At 42.3% G+C, this 23,163-nt stretch overlaps 1 protein-coding gene across 1 annotated transcript in view; it reads left to right on the forward strand.

Moving 5' to 3' along the window:
* LOC124555535 overlaps positions 1 to 23,163 on the forward strand; it is a 319,899-nt gene that overhangs the window by 261,249 nt on the left and 35,487 nt on the right. The window contains exons 18-20 of the mRNA XM_047129490.1: positions 5,974 to 6,152; positions 15,422 to 16,531; positions 16,646 to 16,889. Of these exons, the coding sequence (XP_046985446.1) occupies positions 5,974 to 6,152; positions 15,422 to 16,531; positions 16,646 to 16,889 (1,533 nt within the window). The remainder of the gene's footprint in view (positions 1 to 5,973; positions 6,153 to 15,421; positions 16,532 to 16,645; positions 16,890 to 23,163) is intronic.

Genomic DNA, 23,163 nt, shown 5'->3' on the forward strand with positions numbered 1-23,163 from the left:
AATGGTGTAAATCCAAGGAAGTCTTCTCTGACAACATTAGTTGCAAGGTCAAAATAACGTGCAGAAAGAGAAAGTTGTTCTGTGCCTGCGATATCCATTGTTTCGTCTGCCAAAACTGAAAATGATTTGCTGTTATTGATGGTATTAATCAAACCATTTCTTAGTACTTCGGCGCATACCTCAATTAAATCATTTTGGGTTCTATGAGAAGCATAGGTAGCATTTTTAGGTGCACCCTCAAAATGTTTCCGCAATGTTTCATCACCTGACTGTACTCTAAATTGTAACAAATCATCAAATACAGCATTTGAATTTGTTTTTCCTCTTAAAGGTAAGTCATGTAATGCATTCGGGAGGACGACGGTTCAATCCCATCTCCGGCCATCCTGATTTAGGTTTTCCGTGATTTCCCTAACTCGCTTCAGGCAAATGCCGGGATGGTTCCTTTGAAAGGGCACGGCCGATTTCCTTCCCCATCCTTCCCTCACCCGAGCTTGCGCTCTGTCTCTAATGATCTCGTTGTTGCCGGGACGTTAAACACTAATCTCCTCCTCCTCCTCCTCCTCATGTAATGCACAAAACAATACACAAGAAACAATTTATTTTAACTTTGCACTATTAGTTTGTACTAATTTCGCAAGATTTTCATTGGCGAGTTCTTCCACACTTTTAGTTTTGTTTGTCACAACACTAATGAAATTATTTGGCTTTTCTATTGCATCTTTATGCCACTCGGAATTCATATGCACTTTTGCACATTCATGGAACTTTTTGAAATTTGTGAATGGGCGGCTTCTGAATGCGCCATGATGACTACCATGCGTTATGCATGGGCGAAAAGGCACACAAAACTTGCAGAGGGCACCTTTAACTGCTTTAGAATAGACCAGCCACGGATATAATGACAGCCAGTCTGGTCGAAATGTTCTTTTTGTGCTGTCTATGTCATTCTTAAAATTATAACTTTTTTCAGGTTGCCATGGATTCAATAAAATCTTATACTTTAGGCAGTTGTCAATATCCTTTTTTTCAATGTAATTTCTGACATCGGGAATACTGACCAGGATACTACTACCCTTTTCATCAACGCACTTGAAACCAGCAGAGGTACTGGCTTCGTCTACTTTCTCCATCAGCACAACTACTAGAATTTTTAATAGTGATGGTTGTGTTTGACTCACCCTTTTCCTGTGATATCTTACCATAAACAATATCTTCTTCGACACCTCCACTTTCATTTGTAGTTTTGATTCGCTTATGAGGTACAAAAAACTTACGTATATAGGTCATTTTGCCACTGTATACACTGCGCTTTTACATCCACAACGCACAAACGTCTATGCAAACCACAATCGTGCACCACTGTCCACTTAAAACTCTCAATGAATTTACACAACCCTTAACGCGATGTGATGCCGAGCCGAGCTGAGCGTTATCTAAAGAACAGAAGCTGAAATCGTATCACAGTGGTGGGAGGGAGGGCAGGGTTTCGGTTCAACAATGAAACAGTGCAGTGTCCATTAGACCGCAAGCCAGCGACTTTGAGTTTCGAGTGATCATTTGGAGCGGTTTCTTGCGATGCATGTGGAAATATTTATGCGATATGTTCCTATTAGAACATAGCAAGACTCATCTAGAACGTTCCAGAAATGAAGGTAGCTCACACCACACCCTGCTAGATCACGTTCATTGACAGTAGTTCCAATGACGAATATTGCCTACTTCTATAGACAAGTAGCGATATTAGTGGCCACACAGTACCCTCGAACACTTCTTCAGCAAACAAAATGGTACATAATACAATACGCTAATTTAAATTAACGTCTGACAATTGTTAACCATTATTTGAAATTTGAAAGAATAAAATTTTGCCGAGTGTGTTTTGTTGTGCAACTGTATTGTGTTGCCAGTTGAAGTTTATGAAGAGGTTTGTACCTACTGAGGTGGGAACAGAGAAGGTGACATTTTAGTACCCTATAAGTCAACGTTTTCGAGATGGAATTCTCACCATGGGTACCATTCTTAATGGGACCACATACACATGTAGTAGTTTGTTGGTTGGCAGATTCGCTTTATTTTATTATAGCTTATTAGTAATGCCCAGAGTTTGTTAACATGTAAACGGTCTTTCCTTATCAGATATGCATTGTTTACAGTTACTAAAATCTCGAATATTCCAGCTATAGATATCTATCTTTAATTTTGTATTTTTCGTCATATAGATACTGTATCGCAGATTATTTTTCAAGGAAGAATTTTTTTTACATTTGTGTTTAACATCCCTTTATGACACAACGGATTCTTTTAATATGTAAAGAACGAACAATGGGCCTGCCTTCAGGAAAAATGCTTAAATGTTACTCAAGAATGCATTTGTAAAAGTTAACAATAAACTGCTGGTTCATCTGATTATTCCCATTGTTGCCTCACTTGCTGTTGTTAATTTCTACCACATGTGGGTGTAGAAATAAAAATAAAGATACTTCGTAGGCAATAGCTGTAAGGCGGATATATACAATTTTGCACATCTTCAACAAACGAGATTTCTTAAAGAAAAACACACAATTTTTAAATTTATCATCAATTTTTAATTTTAGTTCGATTCTCCTTTAAAGTTTTTCATTGCTCTAGTTCATCCTGTAATTCTGTTTACATATGTTTTATATCATATTTACGTCATTTTATCAATATTTTCCAGTTATTTTAGTGGTAATTTTACAGGTATTTTAAATCATACGTAACTGAGCCCTGAAGTTACAGGTATTTTTTATATTCGTAAACTAAATGAATTCTCACTTGGGTCAACTGCTGCCCCCCCCTCCCCCCTCCCCTGCGGGTGCCCCCGATACAACCCTAAAAATAAATATGTGGTTGGAGGACAAATACAAGACAGCAGAAGCACTTGTGACTAAGGGAAAATTAAAGAAAGCTTTGTAGGAATGGGAAGCAGCTGTCTCAATATCACGTCATTGTGGATTTTGTCCAAATCTGTTATATATGCAGGGCTTGGACAGAAATGAAAGTGACAGAAGTGGGAGCTCCAGGTGGCCAAACATTTAGAAAAAGTAGAATTTTTGGTATGGGCAAGGTGAGGCATGAGCCATTTATTTTAGCATAGTTTCCAGACAGCGGCTGGTGCAGTGGAAAGAGAGTGAGTACAGCTGCAAATAAACTGAAATTGTGCTCATTATACAGTACTGATTAATATTTTCATAAAAGGCAGGAAAAAGAAAGACAAAGGAAAATGCAGGATTGCAAATAAATTCCAGGAATGTATTGTAAATCATACACAAGAGCTTAGTGTATGAGTTCATGATGTACAAGTGTTGGGGTGTTATTCATCATAAAAACAAGGGAATCGGTAATTTTCTCATTGTCTTCGCACTTTATAAACACCACATTTTTACAATTACCTGGTTGTTTTAAAATTTGAATGGAAAAACAAACTTGGTTTACATTCATGAAAGGTTCTCTCATTCCACAGCTTGGCAGCAAAGCATGTGTAGCACATCATTTTGCCAAATATTGGTGAGGATAACTGGTGAAGTACAGTGTGGAATGTATTTTGATGCAGTTTTCTTCGTCAGGGTGCAATCTCGCTTTTGCTCTCTGTGGCATGAGAGCAGTTTTGAAGCTGTTTGATCCAGTTCTTTACCTGGTGATAAAAATAGACGCCACAGGGTTCCACTAGTGGAGTGCATTTGAGGTGAATCACTTTAATACTGCACAAAGGCAATCCTTCATCTTGAAAAATCTCATACTGTAATTGTGGCTTTGTTTGTGCTCCCCACAAGTCAGTTAACAAGCACAAAGGGCTTCATCATTTCAGTCAACATTTTTTTTATCTAAGGCTGTTACAAGTTCTTCAGATTTTGATGAAGTAAAGATAATAGTTCTGTATTTTGTGGTGTACTTATCAATCATGTTTTGAATCTTGAGTCCGAAAGAGCTGGTACTCTTTTGTATGTGTATCTAGATTGTTGGCAACAACGATTTTCCAGAATGGGTTATAGGATAGGCCAGTGTATACAAGTGGGTTACTTTATTCGTATCCTGTCGTTTCACAAGAACTACTTTTGCCCATCTGTGGTCCATTGTTTGGTTATAAATTGATTGGTACTGGCATCCAGGAAGGAAAATGTATGAATATAAATATCTTACTATAACTGCCATTAAAAACAGTATTTCGATTGCCCATGGCCCTTGCATTATTGTTCTGCATTCTGTCTGCTGTGCCAACTGCTGCCTATAACCAGTACGGCCACAAATATCTTATGCCCATGTCAAAAATGCTATTTTTTTTCCAAACGCTTGCTCATCTGGAGCTCCGACTTCTGTCACTTTCATTTCTTGTGAAGCCATGCATACACCACAAATTCAGGTGAAATCACTGATGAAGAGTAGGTGCGGCTACTTTGTCGGCTTGCAAGCCAGTACTAAGCAATGGTGGGAAAGCTGAAAGGAATATATAGAATCGCAATACAAGGGAAATGAACTCAAAAGACAATATTGTAGAAAGGGAGGAGGAAGTAAAGGAACAGTATATAAGCTCTGACCAATTGTGCAGAATGAGACAGAATGTTGCTGGGAGGCCATTACTTGTTTGTGGATGGCAGGCACAGACGTGCATGGTTTACAGTGTGTGTTGTGCACAATACAACAGTGGTTCCCTTGCGGTGATCAAATGCGAATTGTTCAGATGATCTTGACAACAAGTATGCTTGCCCTTACATTCCCATGCAGTACAACATCGGGCCACTTTTGCATCCGAATGCCCGAGAAATATGGATATTGCACGATTCAACCAGCCATTCAAATGGAGACCCACAATGAGGCTGCTTACAGACACTGTCAGATACTGATAATGCTGTCTCACATGAGTGTGCAGCATCTCCATGTCCTTTACAGTGATCACTCCACATCTGACAATATTCAAACTCCTTATGTACCTTTCCAGACCTGGTAACAACTCTAAACACATGAACAACACTAATGCCCTCTGGAAGCCATTCTACTGCCACAAAGAATTGCAGCTCTAATAATTTACGTTATAGCTGATGGAATGTTAATGTTTTAGTTAAGTCCCCATTTAATTGGGTTCAGCTTTCACCCACATCCTACCATATCTTGTGCAGCATTGGGGGATGCGATGTATGCATAATCGAACACAGGCATGTTTTGCTGATGATGTAAGATGACATCGAACACACTAGAATGGTGCAAGGTGGATAGTTCAAACAGGGCCTGTACCTTGGTCTCCAATTTCTCCTGACCTGTCTTCCATATTTTTCTGTCTGGGCTTATCTCAGAAGTAAGGAATGCAGCACTCCCATTGATAAAGTTAAAGAACTGGAGCAACAAATTGTTTGGTATTGTCAAGTTGTGAGGGGATCTGCTGGATGTTGGACAGAATTGGTACCTCACTGCAGAGACTAGTGCATACTGCAACCAGATGTGAGGATGACACAGGGAACATCTCTTTTGACAGGTACATGTGTACAATAAATTTTACCATTTAAAGTGCTGCACCAGTATTTTATTTTACTTTAAGGTAGGCCTCGGGTGAAGTTTGAACCCAATTATATGAGGATTCGACTGAAAAGTTTTTTAATTTCAAATACATTTATACTAATCTGGACAGTGTTTCAGTGTGAAGTCTTTGATGGTTCGTTATCACACATTCAAAAGCATTTCGCAAATGGTTCATTTGAGGACCTATGTTTATTGGAACATTTTTCCTTGTAGTGTTGTACTACATTTACCCATATAAGTTTTCACTACCAATTAAGATGTAACCTGTATACAACACATGGACATACCTGGTGCCTCTTCTCAGCTTTGGTCTTAAACCTACCCCACTTGTTAACTGCATCAGATATTCACTGGAAACAGCAGATTATATGTTGAAAATAAATGGGTGTATAGTACAAAAGATAACAAATGTTGGTCTAAAGTGAGAACATGCTTTTACAGACTCACCACCTTCTCAAGATTATGTAACACCGCTGAAGAAACGCCGTTTGGCTAGAACATCTGTATCATCAGAACGTTCTTTTACACCACCCACTACTCCAACGATGTTAGCAGAGCACCATACAGCTGATGCAACGAAAGATGTTTCACAGTATGATGCAAACTGTGACAGTTTCAGGGTAAGTATTTCAATGAATATTTTGATGTACTGAACGCACAAACAAAGTTGACACTCGGTGCTGTGGCTGATGGGAACGACCATAAAGGTATATTTCCCATTTACAGTCCCTCCCATCAGCCACCGCACCGAGTGTCAACTTTGTTTGTGTGATTAATATAATAATCCTTAGTAATCATTTGTTACTATTTAACCTTTATTTATTTTTCTCCCATCAGTATATTGTGTTGTGGTTTAGAATACTCAAATGGAGATTGGTTATAAATTAGTACATCAACATTTAAAGGTTCCAGTCAGTGAGTGGATGTAATGCCTCAAATTATCTTCAGAATTCTAGCCATGAACCTTTTCTTACATTTAGTCTGGTTTATCTCATTTCTTTGCTTACTTTTCTTAAAGAAAACTGTAATACTACTGTATAAAATGTGTAAGTTATTTTACACCTGGATCAGAGAAATTTAGGTTATTTTCTATCTGTGTCACTTATTTTGGTAAAGCTTTATCTTAGGTGTCTTTCTTCACTTATTTTACTTTGCATTTCTTCATTATCAGTTTTGTGTGTCATTAAATTTGCAGCAACTTTGTACTATGAATTTCAAATACTTTGAACCTCCCGTTTTTGTTTTCAATTATCTGTTTATGACGTTGATGTAGTGTAGTTCTTCTACTGTATAATTTCAGAATACTTTTCCATAATTCTGTGCGGAGTCTAAAATTACAATGTCACGCGTGTAGTGGGACAACTCAGCCATTGAGAATCCCCACTCTATAATGAATACATATCTTCAGTGATTGGATAATAGGCCCATATCTACTTGTTTCCCTCTTCACTGCAACAATATCCAGTGTTTCTGTGTGAAATATTCCCCACATTAAAGAAAAACCACTTGTTGACTGTGCACATATGTTAGTACATGATGGATCCCAACTCATTGTGAACATCGTGCTCTGGAAGAGTTGTGTCAGGTGTTCCTTGGATAGAAAGAGTGAGATTATGTTTTATGCTTCAAATATTCACATGATATTACCCTAGTTCTTCTAGGGTCATGTGAAAAGTCTTGTGGATTAAGTACCTGTCAAGATTGAAAAGGATCAGGCAAGAATTCTTGCTGTGTGTGTCGTTGTTTGAATGTGTTGGCATAGCAATGTCATGCTTGCATAGAAGTTGGAGGATGTCACTTTGAATAGCTGTTCTAGATGTATCACCTTCTGTAAGTTCCACAGAGAAATAAAATTAATGCATCTACTTGGACTTTACCATTCTTGAGAGAGCAAGAGTAAATTTGAATTTTTGTTTTTAATGTTACACTCAGTCGCTTCTGGACCAGAGTTTCCATCTCAAATTGATGCAGTTACATTTCACTACCATTACTCAATGCATGTATTATTGTCACCTTTGTCATCATTGAAACACCATGTGTAAACCAAATTCTTCAGAAAATGTCCTAACCATTTCACTTAAGTTCTTGTCAAAGTTACGTATAATTTTTGTGGAAAGGAGGGTTGTCGAAGAATCTAAGTTTCATTAGCTTCTGTTCTCACACATTTAATTTTACTCCACACTTTCTTTCAGTGGGTTGTACTCTTGAAATGTTACGTATTGACATGTTCACATTTAATACACGGAAATTCTTGCAAAATATAAGTTTAATTAGCACCATGTCTTCTAAATAGGCAGATTATAGTAGCAGCAGTTTCTGTCCTATTCTAGTGTACTCTGATCTGTTGTGCTTTGTTGTGTAGAAGATTTAAGCACTCTGATCAATGTGTGTTTGGATGTACCCTTGCTGCTTTGTTCTGTAAGATTTGCTGAAGTTGACGCAGTGGTTAGCACACTGGACTCGCATTCGGGAGGACGACGGTTCAATCCCGTCTCCAGCGATCCTGATTTAGGTTTTCCGTGATTTCCCTAAATCGTTTCAGGCAAATGCCGGCATGGTTCCTTTGAAAGGGCATGGCCGATTTCCTTCCCCATCCTTCCCTAACCCGAGCTTGCGCTCCGTCTCTAATGACCTCGTTGTCGACGGGACGTTAAACAACACTAACCTAACCTTTGCTGAAGTGAAGTTGCAGTAATACACTTAGTTGCTCTACTCAAGTTAAAAAGTGTTCTGGAAAGTATCGCAGCTGAATTTATTGATAACAAATGATGAAGTTACTTCATATCATTATATAAATTATAAATTCTGTATACAACTTTGGAAAAAAAATACTGAAAAACCATGTTACTCAGGTAGACTTTCCAACTGCTATTTTAATCCTTATTAAAGTGAGGTCCTGCGAAGTATTCCTGAGTGGAGTACTGTGTGATAAGAAGGTTAGCTGTAGAATGAAAGGAAAGCCTTACAAGCCTGTGCTAAGGCCTGTGATGCTGTATAGCACAGAAACTTGGCCAATTACAAAATACTGAGAGAAAAAGATGGAAGTTGTAGAAATGAGATTGTTGAGGTGGATGAGTGGGGTGACACGAAAGGATAGACTGCGGAATGAGTACATCAGGGGAACAGTGATAGTGGGGCCCATAGGGAAGAAGATCCAAGAAAGTAGGCTAAGGTGGTATGGATATGTTCAAAGAAGAGGGGAGTACTACGTGGGGAGAAGAGTTGAAGACCTAGAAATTAAAGGATGAAGGAGAAGAGGAAGACTGAAACTGAGCTGCGAAGACAAGGTGGCAGGGGACCTACAGGAGAAAGGATGGCTAAGAGAAGAAGCACTGGATAGGCATTTATGGAAGAGAAGGATCCAGCAAAGCAATGCCGACCTCACATGACGTGGGAAAAGGCTGAGATGATGATGATGATGATGATGATGATGAAAGTGAGATCCTCCGAAAACATTCAGTGTTGCTTATCGTCATGCCATTACACATGATATTAGTCAGAATTCATTTCACATCTCATCTAGAACTGTTGTTCCATTCCTAAAGAAATTTGTCTGGGAAGTCTAAATACCCAAACAGCTCACTGATTCTTGATAGGTTTGTATTATCATATCTGTAAAATGGTAATATTTTTAAATTTAGTTCTGCCACAAATACTTGATGAAACTGTTTAAAAAAAACATAGTCATAAATAGTTTTTAAGTGTTGTTAGGTAATGAGCTTAGTGCCGTTGTCCAGATGGTGCAATATTTCAGCAAGCTGACTTGTTACCTTCCTCAGGCTGTCCTGAGGACTAATCGTTTTTTGCTGGGCACAGTCCATATATATCACCTTCCTGCTGCTGTTGGTCATGGACCTGCATGCCGTGGCACAGCTCCACTGGAAAGATCGAGGGAGAAGTGTGCCATTGGAGCACAAGTCGTAGTCCTCAGTTTCTTTGCGGCCACTGCTGAGCTCAGGACACAACTAATGTGACTTAGGGGCATCTGTATGAAATGATCTCAGCTATGAGCAAACTAAACACTTGGGTCCCAGTCCTTATGTAGATGGAAAATGCTCTCTTTATGTACTGTTCTATACAAATTATCATAAGATACAGTCCCAGAATGTATTTGTCTGTTGCAACAACTTGGTGTCATCATAATTCATGATATGTCCTTCAGAGATGCAGTATTCTGTGACAGCTGATTTTGTTAGTTAGTCGTTATCCTTGTAACACCTTGCTCTACACAGCTTTTCTGCACTGCCATGGGTTGTTGTCAACTCCTGGTATCTGGAGTCCCAGGTGTCCCAACATCTTTGTCATATGTGCATATGAGCAAAATACATACGCAACATTATATTTCTAAATTATTCTTCCAATTTTCACCAAGATGTTGCAGATGTAAGGGGTAGACAATGTCGCAAAAGGTTTTCCTTCCTCCTCTGCAAGCTGTGGCATAGTAGGTTTCTTCGGTTTATAGCATGCTGAATCTCCAACCAGTAGAGTTTAGCACCAGAATTGCTGCACCTACAAACATTTTCCTTTAAGAACAGTTAGGACAGCCACCATATCCAGTGTGCTATAAAGACTTCGTTAATTATGACAGCACTAAATTGTTACAACAGATTGACGTATTCTGGGATGGTGCCTTAAAAGAATCTGTAGAGATATTGCTATATGACAAATGCAGCAATAAAGATCGATTCAAAACCAATTAAGGCTTAGTACTAGCCTTCAGCATGCTCAAAGCACAATGGCAACTAGTGGAAAGATCACTCATGCCACACCATCTGAAGAGCTAAGACCACACTACGAAACCCACCCCCTTCGCATCAGCAATGTCACGAGCCTGGTGTCAGCAGCACAGGGTCAGTAAGGATTGCTGCTTGTGTCCCAATTAGGCACTACTTCAACCGCTCTCCCAGTGCAGGCACTCCCAGACATTTACAGGCCCATGACCATCAGTAGGTGATTTATCTGTGGTGGCCAGTGGAAGGCAATCTGTCATAAGGACAATCTGAAGGTGGTAAAGAGTCAGCTTGCCAGATTGTCACACCATCTGCAAGATAACACTCAGCTGAATAAACAACAATAGTTCAAAATGATAGTACACTGAGAAAATCTAAAATACTGTGTGTTAAGAAATGACAAACATCATCATGACAACTACATCTAAAGTGATGTAACTGTAAGAGGGTGGTTCGTGGGACAGTGCATAGTAGCAAGGAGCAGTCTACCTTGGGCTGCACGAAGCAGTAACATCATTCTGCTACACCTATCAGCAATATGCACTACAGGATGTGTACCACTTTCAAAATTAATAAATAAAGTGCATAGTTGAACGTTTTGTAAAAAGATCAAAAATTCAATAGTTTGGCCTGATTTTGCAAAAAACTGTGTTCTAGAAAACTTTCCAAACTGTGCTCATTAGAAAGACCATAGTTTTAACCACAAAGAAAAGTTTATTTCATTATCCAATGCATGTTAATAATGCTACACTACTGGCCATTAAAATTGCTACAGCAAGAAGAAATGCAGATGATAAACAGGTATTCATTGGACAAATATTTTATACTAGAACTGACATGTGATTGCATTTTCACCCAATTTGGGTGCATAGATCCTGAGAGCTCAGTACCCAGAACAACCACCTCTGGCCATAATAAAGGCCTTGATATACCTTGGCATTGAGTCAAACAGAGCTTTGATGGCGTGTACAGTTACAGCTGCCCATGCAGCTTCAACACGATACCACGGTTCATCAAGAGTAGTGACTGGCGTATTGTGATGAGCCAGTTGCTCGGCCATCATTGACCAGATGTTTTCAATTGGTGAGAGATCTGGAGAATGTGCTGGCCAGGGCAGCAGTCGAATATTTTCTGTATCCAGAAAGGCCCATACAGGACCTGCAACATGCGGTCGTGCATTATCCTGCTGAAATGTCGGGTTTCGCAGGGATCGAATGAAGGGTAGAGCCACGGGTCGTAACACATATGAAATGTAATGTCCACTGCCATCAATGCGAACAAGAGGTGACCGAGATGCGTAACCAATATAACCCCATACCATCACGCCGGGTGATACGAAAGTATGGCGATTACGAATACGCACTTCCAATGTGCGTTCACTGTGATGTCGCCAAACACGGATGCAGCCATCATGATGCTGTAAACAGAACCTGGATTCATCCGAAAAAGCAACATTCCGTATAACACTCCTGAACCCACCGATTCCATATTCTGCTAACACTTATCGGATGTCGACCATCGCGAGCAGCAATGTTGCGATACGATAAACCGCAATCACGATAGGCTACAATCCGACCTTTATCAAAGTCGGAAACTTGATGGTACGCATTTCTCCTCCTTATACGAGGCATGACAACAACGTTTCACCAGGCAACGCCGCTCAACTGCTGTTTGTGTATGAGAAATCGGTTGGAAACTTTTCTCATGTCAGCATGTTGTAGGTGTCGCCACCAGCGCCAACCTTGTATGAATGCTCTGAAAAGCCAATCATTTGCATATCACAGTATCTTCTTCCTGTCGGTTAAATTTCGTATCTGTAGCACGTCGTCTTCATGGTGTAGCAATTTTAATGGCCAGTAGTGTAGATAATTTGAATCAAAGTCCGGCACAAAAATAGCGGCATGAAAAAAGGTTCTAAAATATCTTATCTCTTAGAGTACATTCATACTAAACATGAAACTTAATATGCAATACTCAGTATGTCCATCTTTTTAAAGATGGTTGCGGAACTCAGTTGTTTGATTGAGAATGGCAAATTAAACAAATTTCAGCTGTCAAATTTCCGACCTTATTTTATTTGGCTACCAGTTACAGTGTTACACTATGCCATCTTCAGGCTCCTGACTGATGTGTGGGAAGAATCTACCTTGGTTGGATCTAAACAAGGGCCAGCAATACTGGTATTAGCAGATACTTGCTACAATGATCACTTCAACTAGCACCTGCTGATCAGTGATAGTTGAAGTGATCTCTGTAGCATGTATCTACTGACATAGATTCTTCCTATACGTTGCTTAGGGGCCTGAAGATGGTGAAGTATAATGCTGAAATTGGTTACCAAGTAAACTAAGCTTGGAAATTTGACAGATGAAAGGTGTTTAATTTGACATCCTCTAATATGCAATAAGTTGGTAGCACAAGGCTGTGGAATACAAAAATTTCATTCACCTACTACTTATCAATGATCTCCATTCTCTCCCCCTCCCCCTCCCCCCTCTCTCTCCCCCTCTCTCTCCCCCCCTCCCCCTCCCCCTCCTCCCCCTAACCCCCCCCTCTCCCCCCTCCCCCCGCCCCTCTCCCCCCTCCCCCTCTCCCCCTCCCCCTCTCTCCCTCCCTTGAACAGTGGGTTTAATTTCCAATATAGGCTAACAGTGCTACATAAATTGAGGCAAAAAATATTGCACTGTGAATCAAGTTTTAACTTTGGCTTTTTATGTCGCCCTGATGAAAGTTGTGGAACCTGTGATTTTGAATATGATGACTTAGCAACATAAGCTTTTTCCAGTATAAAATTCACTTACTGCTTTCCAAATTTCTCCAAAATCAGTTCAAGCTTGATTTTTTTAAAAATTCACAAATAGATCACATTCAATTTGCTTTTAGAAAACCTGTTTTCCATAATTGAGTTCAAAGTAAAAAAGAGCATGTTTTCAAGCGATTAGAGAATTACGTTAGATTTTCCCCCTGTGCGCTGATAATACCTGAAAATTATGGCAGAGTAAATGAATGCACAATGGCTTCAGCCTACACTGCAGCAACCTGTTGCCCGTATTTCGTTGCATGTGATTTTTCTCTTTAAACTGAGAAGTAGTATTTCACTACCGGTTCAAGAACATAAACTGGCAAACCGATCACTGTAGGGATCATGCTCAATAGCTGTGCAATACAAGCCACTGATGGGTTTCTTCATCCAGATTCCCAAGTCTTTAATTTGGTTTTTAATTTAGGTTTCAAAGCCTTGTGGTGGTACCTGTTGGCTTACAAAGCCATTTGCTAAGTACTCTACCGTCTCCGGTCATTGTTGGAAGACTATTGATTATTTACGTGAGCCATAAACTTTAAACAATGTCACCATGGATGAATGCAATGCAGTGAGATGTTACTTGTCAATTTAAAGATAAAAACCACATGCAATGAAACACGGACAGCAGGTTGCTGCAATGTAGCCTGTTGCTGCAGTGCATTCACTCAAATTTGCTGTCATTTTCAGGTATTATTAGCGCACATTGGAAAATCTAAGGTGATTTTCTGAATGCTTGAAAACATGTTCTTTCTGACTGTGATTAGCTTGAAAACAGTTATATAAAAAATTTTCTAAAATCAAATTCATTGTGATCTACTTTTTGTAACTTTTATGAAAATCAAACTTCAGCTGATTTTTGTGGACATTTGGAAAGCAGTACATGAATGATATTTTATAATGGAAAACCTTATGTTGATGTGTCCAAAGTTAAAACTGTATTTGTAGTGCAATTTTTTCACTCCAGTTTATGTTGCATTGTTAGCCCATGCTGGAAATTGAATGCATTGTTCTGTGAGGAAGGGGAGGCAGGGGCTTAAAACAAGTTGTTTCAAAGAAGACTGATTTTGAAGCTTAAATACAAAATGGTATTTGTAAAAGAATTATACACTATTTTCATCTTTTCAGAAGAATCATCATCTTTTTGACAAAGTTGTAGATCATTGGAGAATAGTAGGTGAATGAAATCTTCTATTCCACATCATTGTGCAATCAACCAATTCTATATTAAGTTTCATGTTTAGCATGCGTTTACTCTAAGAAATAAAGAATCTGAAGTTTACATTTTCTTCGTACAACTTATTTGAAAAATAAGGTCAAAAATACATATTTGTTTCTTCTTTCCACAGAATTTTCAATGATGCACTTAACTTTGTCATTCTAGAAAGTGGTACATAGAAGACACTTTATATCTGAAAACTGTGTGTTGTAAGGTTACTACATGCCAAGTTGCACGTTCGTCATACCTTTAGTCCATGGGATATAAGAACCAAACTTAGAATTTTTTTCAGGTGATTTTTCCCTAAAATTTTCTGGGTGAATATGGCTTGTAAGATTCTTTCCTTATTATGCATAAAAGTTATACAAGATGACCAAATTTTTTGTTTTTCAACAAAATATTGCCCGAGATATAACATATCAAAGTCACCAGAATTTCACCCTCACTCTGCACGTGGAGTCAAACAAGCGACAATATTGCAGCTGGTATTTCTTTGATGAATGTTAAACTGTACCAATGTTCATTAGAGACATGTGCAAATGGTCAAATGAAATTTCATCAAAATCCATTATGGTCAAGCAGAAAAGTGTTCCGAAAGTAAGCGATTTGACCCTTCTAAACTATTTGCATCCAGTCAGAACTTTCCCCACTATATTTGTAATGTAGGTAATGTTAGACTATTTAGCAATCACAGTGTTAATTATGGGCAAGTAAAACAAGCACAATGTTTTTGAGATTAACAAATGACGGCAATTGTTTACAGAGCAGATTAATTTTTCAGAACAGATTTGGAAGCTGAAACAGTGTCCCCTTGTGGAACAGAATGCATTGTTGCTATTTGCCAGGGGTGAAAACAGCTTAAGCGTATGGTGTGGGACATTTTCCATCCCTCTTTGTGCTGAATACATCATGTACTTACTTTCCAACTTGTGCATCCCTCTAGTTCCTTCCTGTACATCCTGCCTGTGGATCTTGTATGATAAAAAAATAACTGTAAGAATACTCATTTACTTTAATGGCTTAAAATAACTGGAAGAGTACTCATTTGCTTTAATGGCTTCCATTACTAGAATTTGAGAGATAGGAAAGATTAAATATATAATGTTCTTTGTTTTGTGTAATGAGTCATTTTTATTTTAGGTGAGCTGTGATGAAGACGATACTAATGCCTCCTTGGAAGACAGCCAGTCTATTCATGAAGAGGAAGAGGAAGAAGAGGATGAGGAGGAGGAGGAAGAGGAGGATCAGTATGGTGCATCAGGTTGTGAAGCACAAGAACCAGAATTACGGCCAGTTCAAGATTCTGCTGTAGAACTGACATACAGTGTAAACATTGAACAAAACCAAAGTCATGTCATCAAGGCTGCACATCCCACTGTTATACGCCAGCAACATAATTTTGGGTCTTATCCTCAGTATGCTGAATCTGAATTTGCTGGATTAGACAAAAATTTCAGGAATGTAGAACAAAAAGCGAATTATGTCTCACAACAGGACTGTGAAATAAATTGTGATTCAGCTCCTAATGAAATAATAAGTGGAGAGGCCAGCAAATTTCCTTATAAGGAGTCGAGAAATGAAGATTATGATGGCACTGGTGGTTGTGGTAGTGGCGCTGGTGGTAGTGGTGAAGGTGACAATGAAGAAGAAGATGAGGATGTTGACATTGAAGAAGATGAAGAGACAGAAGAAGTGGGTGATGACATTGATGATGATGATGATGGTGATGGTGGCCACAATGATGATCATGATGCTGCTGGTGGAGAGGATGCTAATGATAATGGGGATGAAGAAGATGGTGATGTTGGTGGTTATGAAGCAGTATCAGGTGAAGGACAAGCTGGAGGAAGAGGAGGAACCTCTGGGACAGACGTAGTGGATGAGGAAGGGGAGCATGAAGGCAATGGAATAGGAAACAAAAAGGAGGAAGAAGATGATGAAGTGTCTGTAAGGGATGACACAGATATCGATGAGTGTGCACCAGCAGCCAAACAAACAAGCAGCACTTCACTGTTTTGTAATGAAACTCGGAGGGAAAGAGGCATATTGCAAACAACTCATAACTATAGAGTTACATCTGCAGAATGTTCTGTGATAAGTTCATGTAAAAGTGCAGAAGGAGATGAGGAACACACTAGAATCATAAACCCATGTCAGTCAGTTCAGAAAAGTCTTGAAGAACAGAAAACAAAACAAGAAGAGAGAGTGAACACAGTCTTGGTTCAACCTGCCAAGCGCAAGGTCAGAACGGTAGGAGTGTGCATGCCTTCTGTTTAAGTTCTTCATGTGGTTTAAATGTTTGTTTGACATATTGGTTGTTTAAATGTGGTATGAAACTTCCGTTTTTATTTTATTTTTTTACAGCTTTCCATATCTGAATACCGTCAGAGAAAACAACACAGTGGTTGTGGGTCAGAACAGGGGGTCATTAAAAAAGAAAGTACGTGTTGTTCACCAACAATTATAAGGAGTCGTTCAAGCAGTACAAGCAGCACTTCATCTGTGTCACAGGATGAGGATCACCCACAAAGAAATACTATTGACAGTTCTCCAGAATCAGCAGCTCTACCGCTGATTGTAAATACTGAAAGTGTTGATGATAAAAGAGGTGAGACATTATTAAAAATCTAAATGTCAATGAAACCAGTTTCTGAAACTGTAGTATTTAACTAATATGGCCGAGTCTTTGGGGAGGGGGGGGGGGGGGGGGGGGGGGGGAAGAATTGAAATTCGTTACTTCTTCAGAGATGAGAAATTATCATAACGTACAATACCTTCTGAATTAACTGCTGTTCGTTAACTGAACTAAAAGTCGGTGATTCATTATTATTAACTTCATGTAAAACAGATCATGGCTTTCATTATTTTTTTTTTTTTTAAGTGATATCATGATTACTTTAGGCTGTAACAGTTACAGTTAAGAGCAAACATTAAATCATTTTTAAAAAAATCATTGTTATGCTGTCCTTTGAGCTAGTGTGTTAGACATTATGAATGTATCACTTGAATGTATAGTTGAAAAGACTATTTCAAACAATAGTTGCAGCCACTGTGTGGCTATCAGTTCGTGTTTAAAGTATATTATCCTGATATGCTATAGTTCTAGTATACACTCCTGGAAATGGAAAAAAGAACACATTGACACCGGTGTGTCAGACCCACCATACTTGCTCCGGACACTGCGAGAGGGCTGTACAAGCAAGCAATGATCACACGCACGGCACAGCGGACACACCAGGAACCGCGGTGTTGGCCGTCGAATGGCGCTAGCTGCGCAGCATTTGTGCACCGCCGCCGTCAGTGTCAGCCAGTTTGCCGTGGCATACGGAGCTCCATCGCAGTCTTTAACACTGGTAGCATGCCGCGACAGCGTGGACGTGAACCGTATGTGCAGTTGACGGACTTTGAGCGAGGGCGTATAGTGGGCATGCGGGAGGCCGGGTGGACGTACCGCCGAATTGCTCAACACGTGGGGCGTGAGGTCTCCACAGTACATCGATGTTGTCGCCAGTGGTCGGCGGAAGGTGCACGTGCCCGTCGACCTGGGACCGGACCGCAGCGACGCACGGATGCACGCCAAGACCGTAGGATCCTACGCAGTTCCGTAGGGAACCGCATCGCCACTTCCCAGCAAATTAGGGACACTGTTGCTCCTGGGGTATCGGCGAGGACCATTCGCAACCGTCTCCATGAAGCTGGGCTACGGTCCCGCACACCGTTAGGCCATCTTCCGCTCACGCCCCAACATCGTGCAGCCCGCCTCCAGTGGTGTCGCAACAGGCGTGAATGGAGGGACGAATGGAGACGTGTCGTCTTCAGCGATGAGAGTCGCTTCTGCCTTGGTGCCAATGATGGTCGTATGCGTGTTTGGCGCCGTGCAGGTGAGCGCCACAATCAGGACTGCATATGACCGAGGCACACAGGGCCAACACCCGGCATCATGGTGTGGGGAGCGATCTCCTACACTGGCCATATACCACTCGTGATCGTCGAGGGGACACTGAATAGTGCACGGTACATCCAAACCGTCATCGAACCCATCGTTGTACCATTCCTAGACCGGCAAGGGAACTTGCTGTTCCAACAGGACAATGCACGTCCGCATGTATCCCGTGCCACCCAACGTGCTCTAGAAGGTGTAAGTCAACTACCCTGGCCAGCAAGATCTCCGGATCTGTCCCCCATTGAGCATGTTTGGGACTGGATGAAGCGTCATCTCACGCGGTCTGCACGTCCAGCACGAACGCTGGTCCAACTGAGGCGCCAAGTGGAAATGGCATGGCAAGCCGTTCCACAGGACTACATCCAGCATCTCTACGATCGTCTCCATGGGAGAATAGCAGCCTGCATTGCTGCGAAAGGTGGATATACACTGTACTAGTGCCGACATTGTGCATGCTCTGTTGCCTGTGTCTATGTGCCTGTGGTTCTGTCAGTGTGATCATGTGATGTATCTGACCCCAGGAATGTGTCAATAAAGTTTCCCCTTCCTGGGACAATGAATTCACGGTGTTTTTATTTCAATTTCCAGGAGTGTATATTGATTGTAGACTTCAGCCATGAGGTTGAAGATGGGTGTTGATGAATTTCTTTGTAGATGTTTATTGCAGGATGATGTATACCAATGACAGTTTTGTTGGCTAGAATTAATATGTTCAGTACGAAAATTGTTATTGGTGGTAGTTTCTGAGCTGAAACATTGAGGTACGACTACTGTTGCAAATGGCCCTCCTGACTGTCAGCTCAGCACCTGAGGAAGAGCATTTGCAACAATAGCCAAAATGTTGGAGACGTTTACATTTTGATAATGCGGTCACATATCCAGAAGAATTTTATTGACAGACAATGACCGTGGATGCCTTTACTGGCAGTTGTTTATGATGCTGTTTGTGAGTGGACTCGTTATTCGATATTGCCTTCAGTTGGGTAAATGTTTCCTTTCCTGTTGTCATTGCAAACTGAATCCGTTTGTGATGATGGCCTGTTTGGTATTCGGTGGAAAACTTATATCTAACATTTACTTTTTTTAATTAATATTGAGCATGAATAACACATTTCAACATTGTCACCAAGAATTGCTGTGGAGTATTCAACAGACCACATCTGCCAGTAGATTATACGTAGACCTTGGTAATGGCAGCTCACTGATGTTTCCTCCTGTGATTCCTGAACACTGCTACCTTAGGTCTCCCTCAGGGTATATGGGAATAGCACTACAATAGAGTTTTAACCAACATTATTATTATTATTATTATTATTATTATTATTATTTCTTTTCTTTTTTTTTTTTTTTTTTGCTGTAGATGACCAGTCACCTATTAACTTATTATAAATCATTTATGCAGAGTAGTCTCATGTCCACCTTAGTAGCTGAGCGATCAGTGTAGAAGGGTACCATGCAGAGGACCTGGTTTGATTCCCAGTACTGAGAGTGAATATTTCTTGGTGGGATGACTGGTATGGGGTGCACTCAGTGTCGTGATGCCAATTGAGGAGCTCCATGACCGAGTAGTAGCAGCTCCATGGTCTGGAAAGTGTGTAAAACGTCCAGGAGAGCAGTGTGCTGACCACATCCCCCTTCATACAGCATCTGCACGATGCCACAGGGACGAGGGTGACACGGTGGCTGGTAGACATCTCTTGGGCCTTCACGGCCTGGCAAGGAGCTCTTTTGTTATGTTTTCATTGTGATTGAAGTCCAGTCTGCATCACTGCCACAGCCTCCTTCTTTCTGTAAAGTCTTTCTGAAAAAGTGTGGTAGATTCCTGTAGGTTTTTTCTCAGTTCATTATACAAGTTATTGAAGAGTTGTGGAACAGTCTGAGCTGCTCGATCTTTCACTTTTAAATGATGGTTCCTTCACACACTTCAGCGTGGTGCATGGCACGTACTCCACCATCGACCTTTCGATCTGTAGCCCTCGCCTCTTACCGTCTGTCCAATGGAGTGTGCATGACAACTTGTGTGGCAGTGACCACTTTCCGATCTTTCTGTCACTGTCACAACGTCACTCTTCTGGGCGCCCCAGCAGATGGGCTATGAATAAGGCTGACTGGGACTTGTTCTCCTCCATTGCCGCTATTGAGCCTCTCTAATGACGACATTGATGCGGTGGTTCACTCAGTCACCACCAGCACCGTTACTGCCGCAGAATCTGCCATTTCCAGTTCTTCTGGGTCCCCTCGGCAGCGGACTGTGCCTTGGTGGTCGCCTGAGATCGCTGAGGCGATTAAAGATTGCCGGCGGGCGCTACAGCGTCACAAGCGACATCCCTGCATTGAACACCTCATCATCTTCAAACGGCTGCGTGTGTGGGCCCGCCACCTTATCCACAAAAGCAAGCAGGAGTGCTGGGAGCGGTATGTGTCCACCATTGGCCCCCATGTCTCTCCATCACAGGTCTGGGCCAAGATCCGATGCCTCTATGGCTACCGGACCTCTGTCAGCATCCCTGCGCTCTCACTGAATGGAGCAGTTTGTACAGACTCCGACGAAATTGCCAACAGCTTGGCAGAGCATTTTGCTCTTAGTTCCGCTCCTTCCAATTACCCACTGGCCTTCCGCTCCATTAAAGAGCGGATGGAACGTCGGAGCCTTTCTTTTCGCACCCACCATTCTGAATCCTACAATGCTCCATTCAGTGAGTGGGAATTTCACAGTGCCCTTGCCGCTTGCCCTGATACCGCTCCTGGGCCAGATCACATTCCCTGTCAGATGCTGAAACACCTTTCAGTGGACTGCAAGCGACGCCTCCTCGACCTTTACAACCGTCTCTGGGTCGAGGGTTAGTTTCCGTCGCAATGGCGGGAAAGCATTGTCATCCCCGTTTTGAAACCGGGCAAGAGCTCTTTGGAGGTGGACAGCTACTGCCCCATTAGCCTCACCAACGTTCTTTGCAAGCTTCTCGAACGGATGGTGAGCCGGCGCTTGAATTGGGTACTGGAGTCTCGGGGCCTTCTGGCTCCGTCTCAGGGTGGGTTTCGTAAAGACTGCTCTGCCACCGACACTCTAGTGAGTCTGGAGTCGGCCATCCGTACTGCCTTTGCCGCCGTCAGCACCTGGTCGCTGTCTTTTTCGACATGCGGAAGGCCTACGATACGACATGGCGTCATCACATACTTTCTACGCTTCATGGATGGGGTCTTCGGGGCCCTCTGCCGATCTTTATCCGAAATGTTCTGTCATATCGTACCTTGTGCGTGCAAGTCGCGGCCTCTCATAGTTCCTCCCGAGTCCAGGAGAACGGGGTACAACAGGGATCTGTCCTCAGTGTCTGCCTGTTTTTAATGGAAATAAACAGGCTCGCTGCAGCGGTGGGAAATTCTGTCTCCGCTTCCCTGTATGCTGACGGCTTCTGCCTTTACTACAGCTCTACTGGCATTGCAGCTGTTGAACGTCAGCCACAGGGCGCTATCCGCAAGGCGCAGTCTTGGGCTGTAGCTCATGAGTTCCAGTTTTCGGCAGCCAAGACCTGCGTTATGCATTTCTGCCGGTGACGTACTGTCCACCCGGAGCCGCGGCTTTATCTTGACGGCGAACTTCTTTCAGTGGTGGAATCACACAGGTTTTTGGGGGTGGTTTTCGATGCCCGGTTGACTTGGCTGCCTCATATCCGGCAGCTTAAATAGGCGTGTTGGTGGCATCTAAATGCTCTGAGATGCTTGAGCCACACTCGCTGGGGCGCCGACCGATCTACCCTGTTACGGCTCTACCAGGCGTTAATCCAGTCTCGTCTGGATTATGGGAGCCTGGCTTATGGCTCAGCATCCCCATCTGCACTGCGGGTACTGGACCCAATCCTACACAGCGGAATACACCTTGCCACTGGTGCTTTCTGGACCAGCCCAGTGGACAGCATACTTGCGGAGCAGGTGTCCCTCCATTGCAGTTGAGGCGCCAAAATCTACTGGCCGCTTATGCTGCCCATGTTTTTAGCTCGCCCGGGCATCCGCACTACCATCTCCTGTTCCCGCAATCAATCGTCCATCTGCCAGAACGTCGACCCCGGTCAGGTTGTATGATCGCGGTCTGCGTCAAAGAGCTTCTCTCCGGGCTTAGGGTTTTCACTGTTCCACCTCCTTTTCGGACCACTTTGCGTACACCCCGATGGTGTGTTCCTCGCCCTTGCCTTCGGCTCGACTTGGCACAGGGCCCGAAAGACTCAGTCCCTCCAGAGGCCTTCCGCCGCCGCTTTTATTCCATCCTGGCCACGTATCAGGGTTCTGGCATTGTTTACACTGACGGCTCGTTGGTTGCTGGTCGTGTCGGTTATGCGCTAACTCTAGGGGTCCATTCCGAACAACGTTCCTTGCCGGCTGGCTGCAGCGTTTACACTACTGAGCTCGTTGCTATCTTTCGAGCCCTAGAGTATATCCGCTCCTGCTCAGGTGAGTCCTTCGTTATCTGTAGCGATTCCCTGAGCGGTTTACGAGCTCTCGACCAGTGTTTCCCTCGTTCCCGTCTGGTGATGGCTATCCAGGAGTCCCTGCATACTCTTGCACGTTGCGGCCGCTCTGTGGTCTTTGTGTGGACCCCCGGTCATGTTGGGATACCTGGCAATGAACATGTTGACCGCCTGGCGAAAGAGGCCACCAGTAAACCAACTCTGGACATTGGCCTCCCGGAGACTGATTTGAGGCCAGTCTTACGCTGCAAAGTTTTTGCACTTTGGGATGATGAATGGCGCGAACTGACCACACGTAATAAACTCCGTGCTGTCAAGGAGACGACAGCTGTGTGGCAGTCATCCCTGCGAGCCACTCGCAGGGACTCTGTAGTCCTATGCCGGCTCCGCATTGGCCACTCCCGGCTGGCACACAGTTATTTACTGCGCCGGGAGGACCTTCCTGTATGTTGCTGCGGGGCTGCTTTGACAGTGGCCCA

The sequence above is a fragment of the Schistocerca americana genome, chromosome X (genome assembly GCF_021461395.2).
Source record: "Schistocerca americana isolate TAMUIC-IGC-003095 chromosome X, iqSchAmer2.1, whole genome shotgun sequence".
Classification (NCBI taxonomy): Eukaryota; Metazoa; Arthropoda; class Insecta; order Orthoptera; family Acrididae; genus Schistocerca; species Schistocerca americana.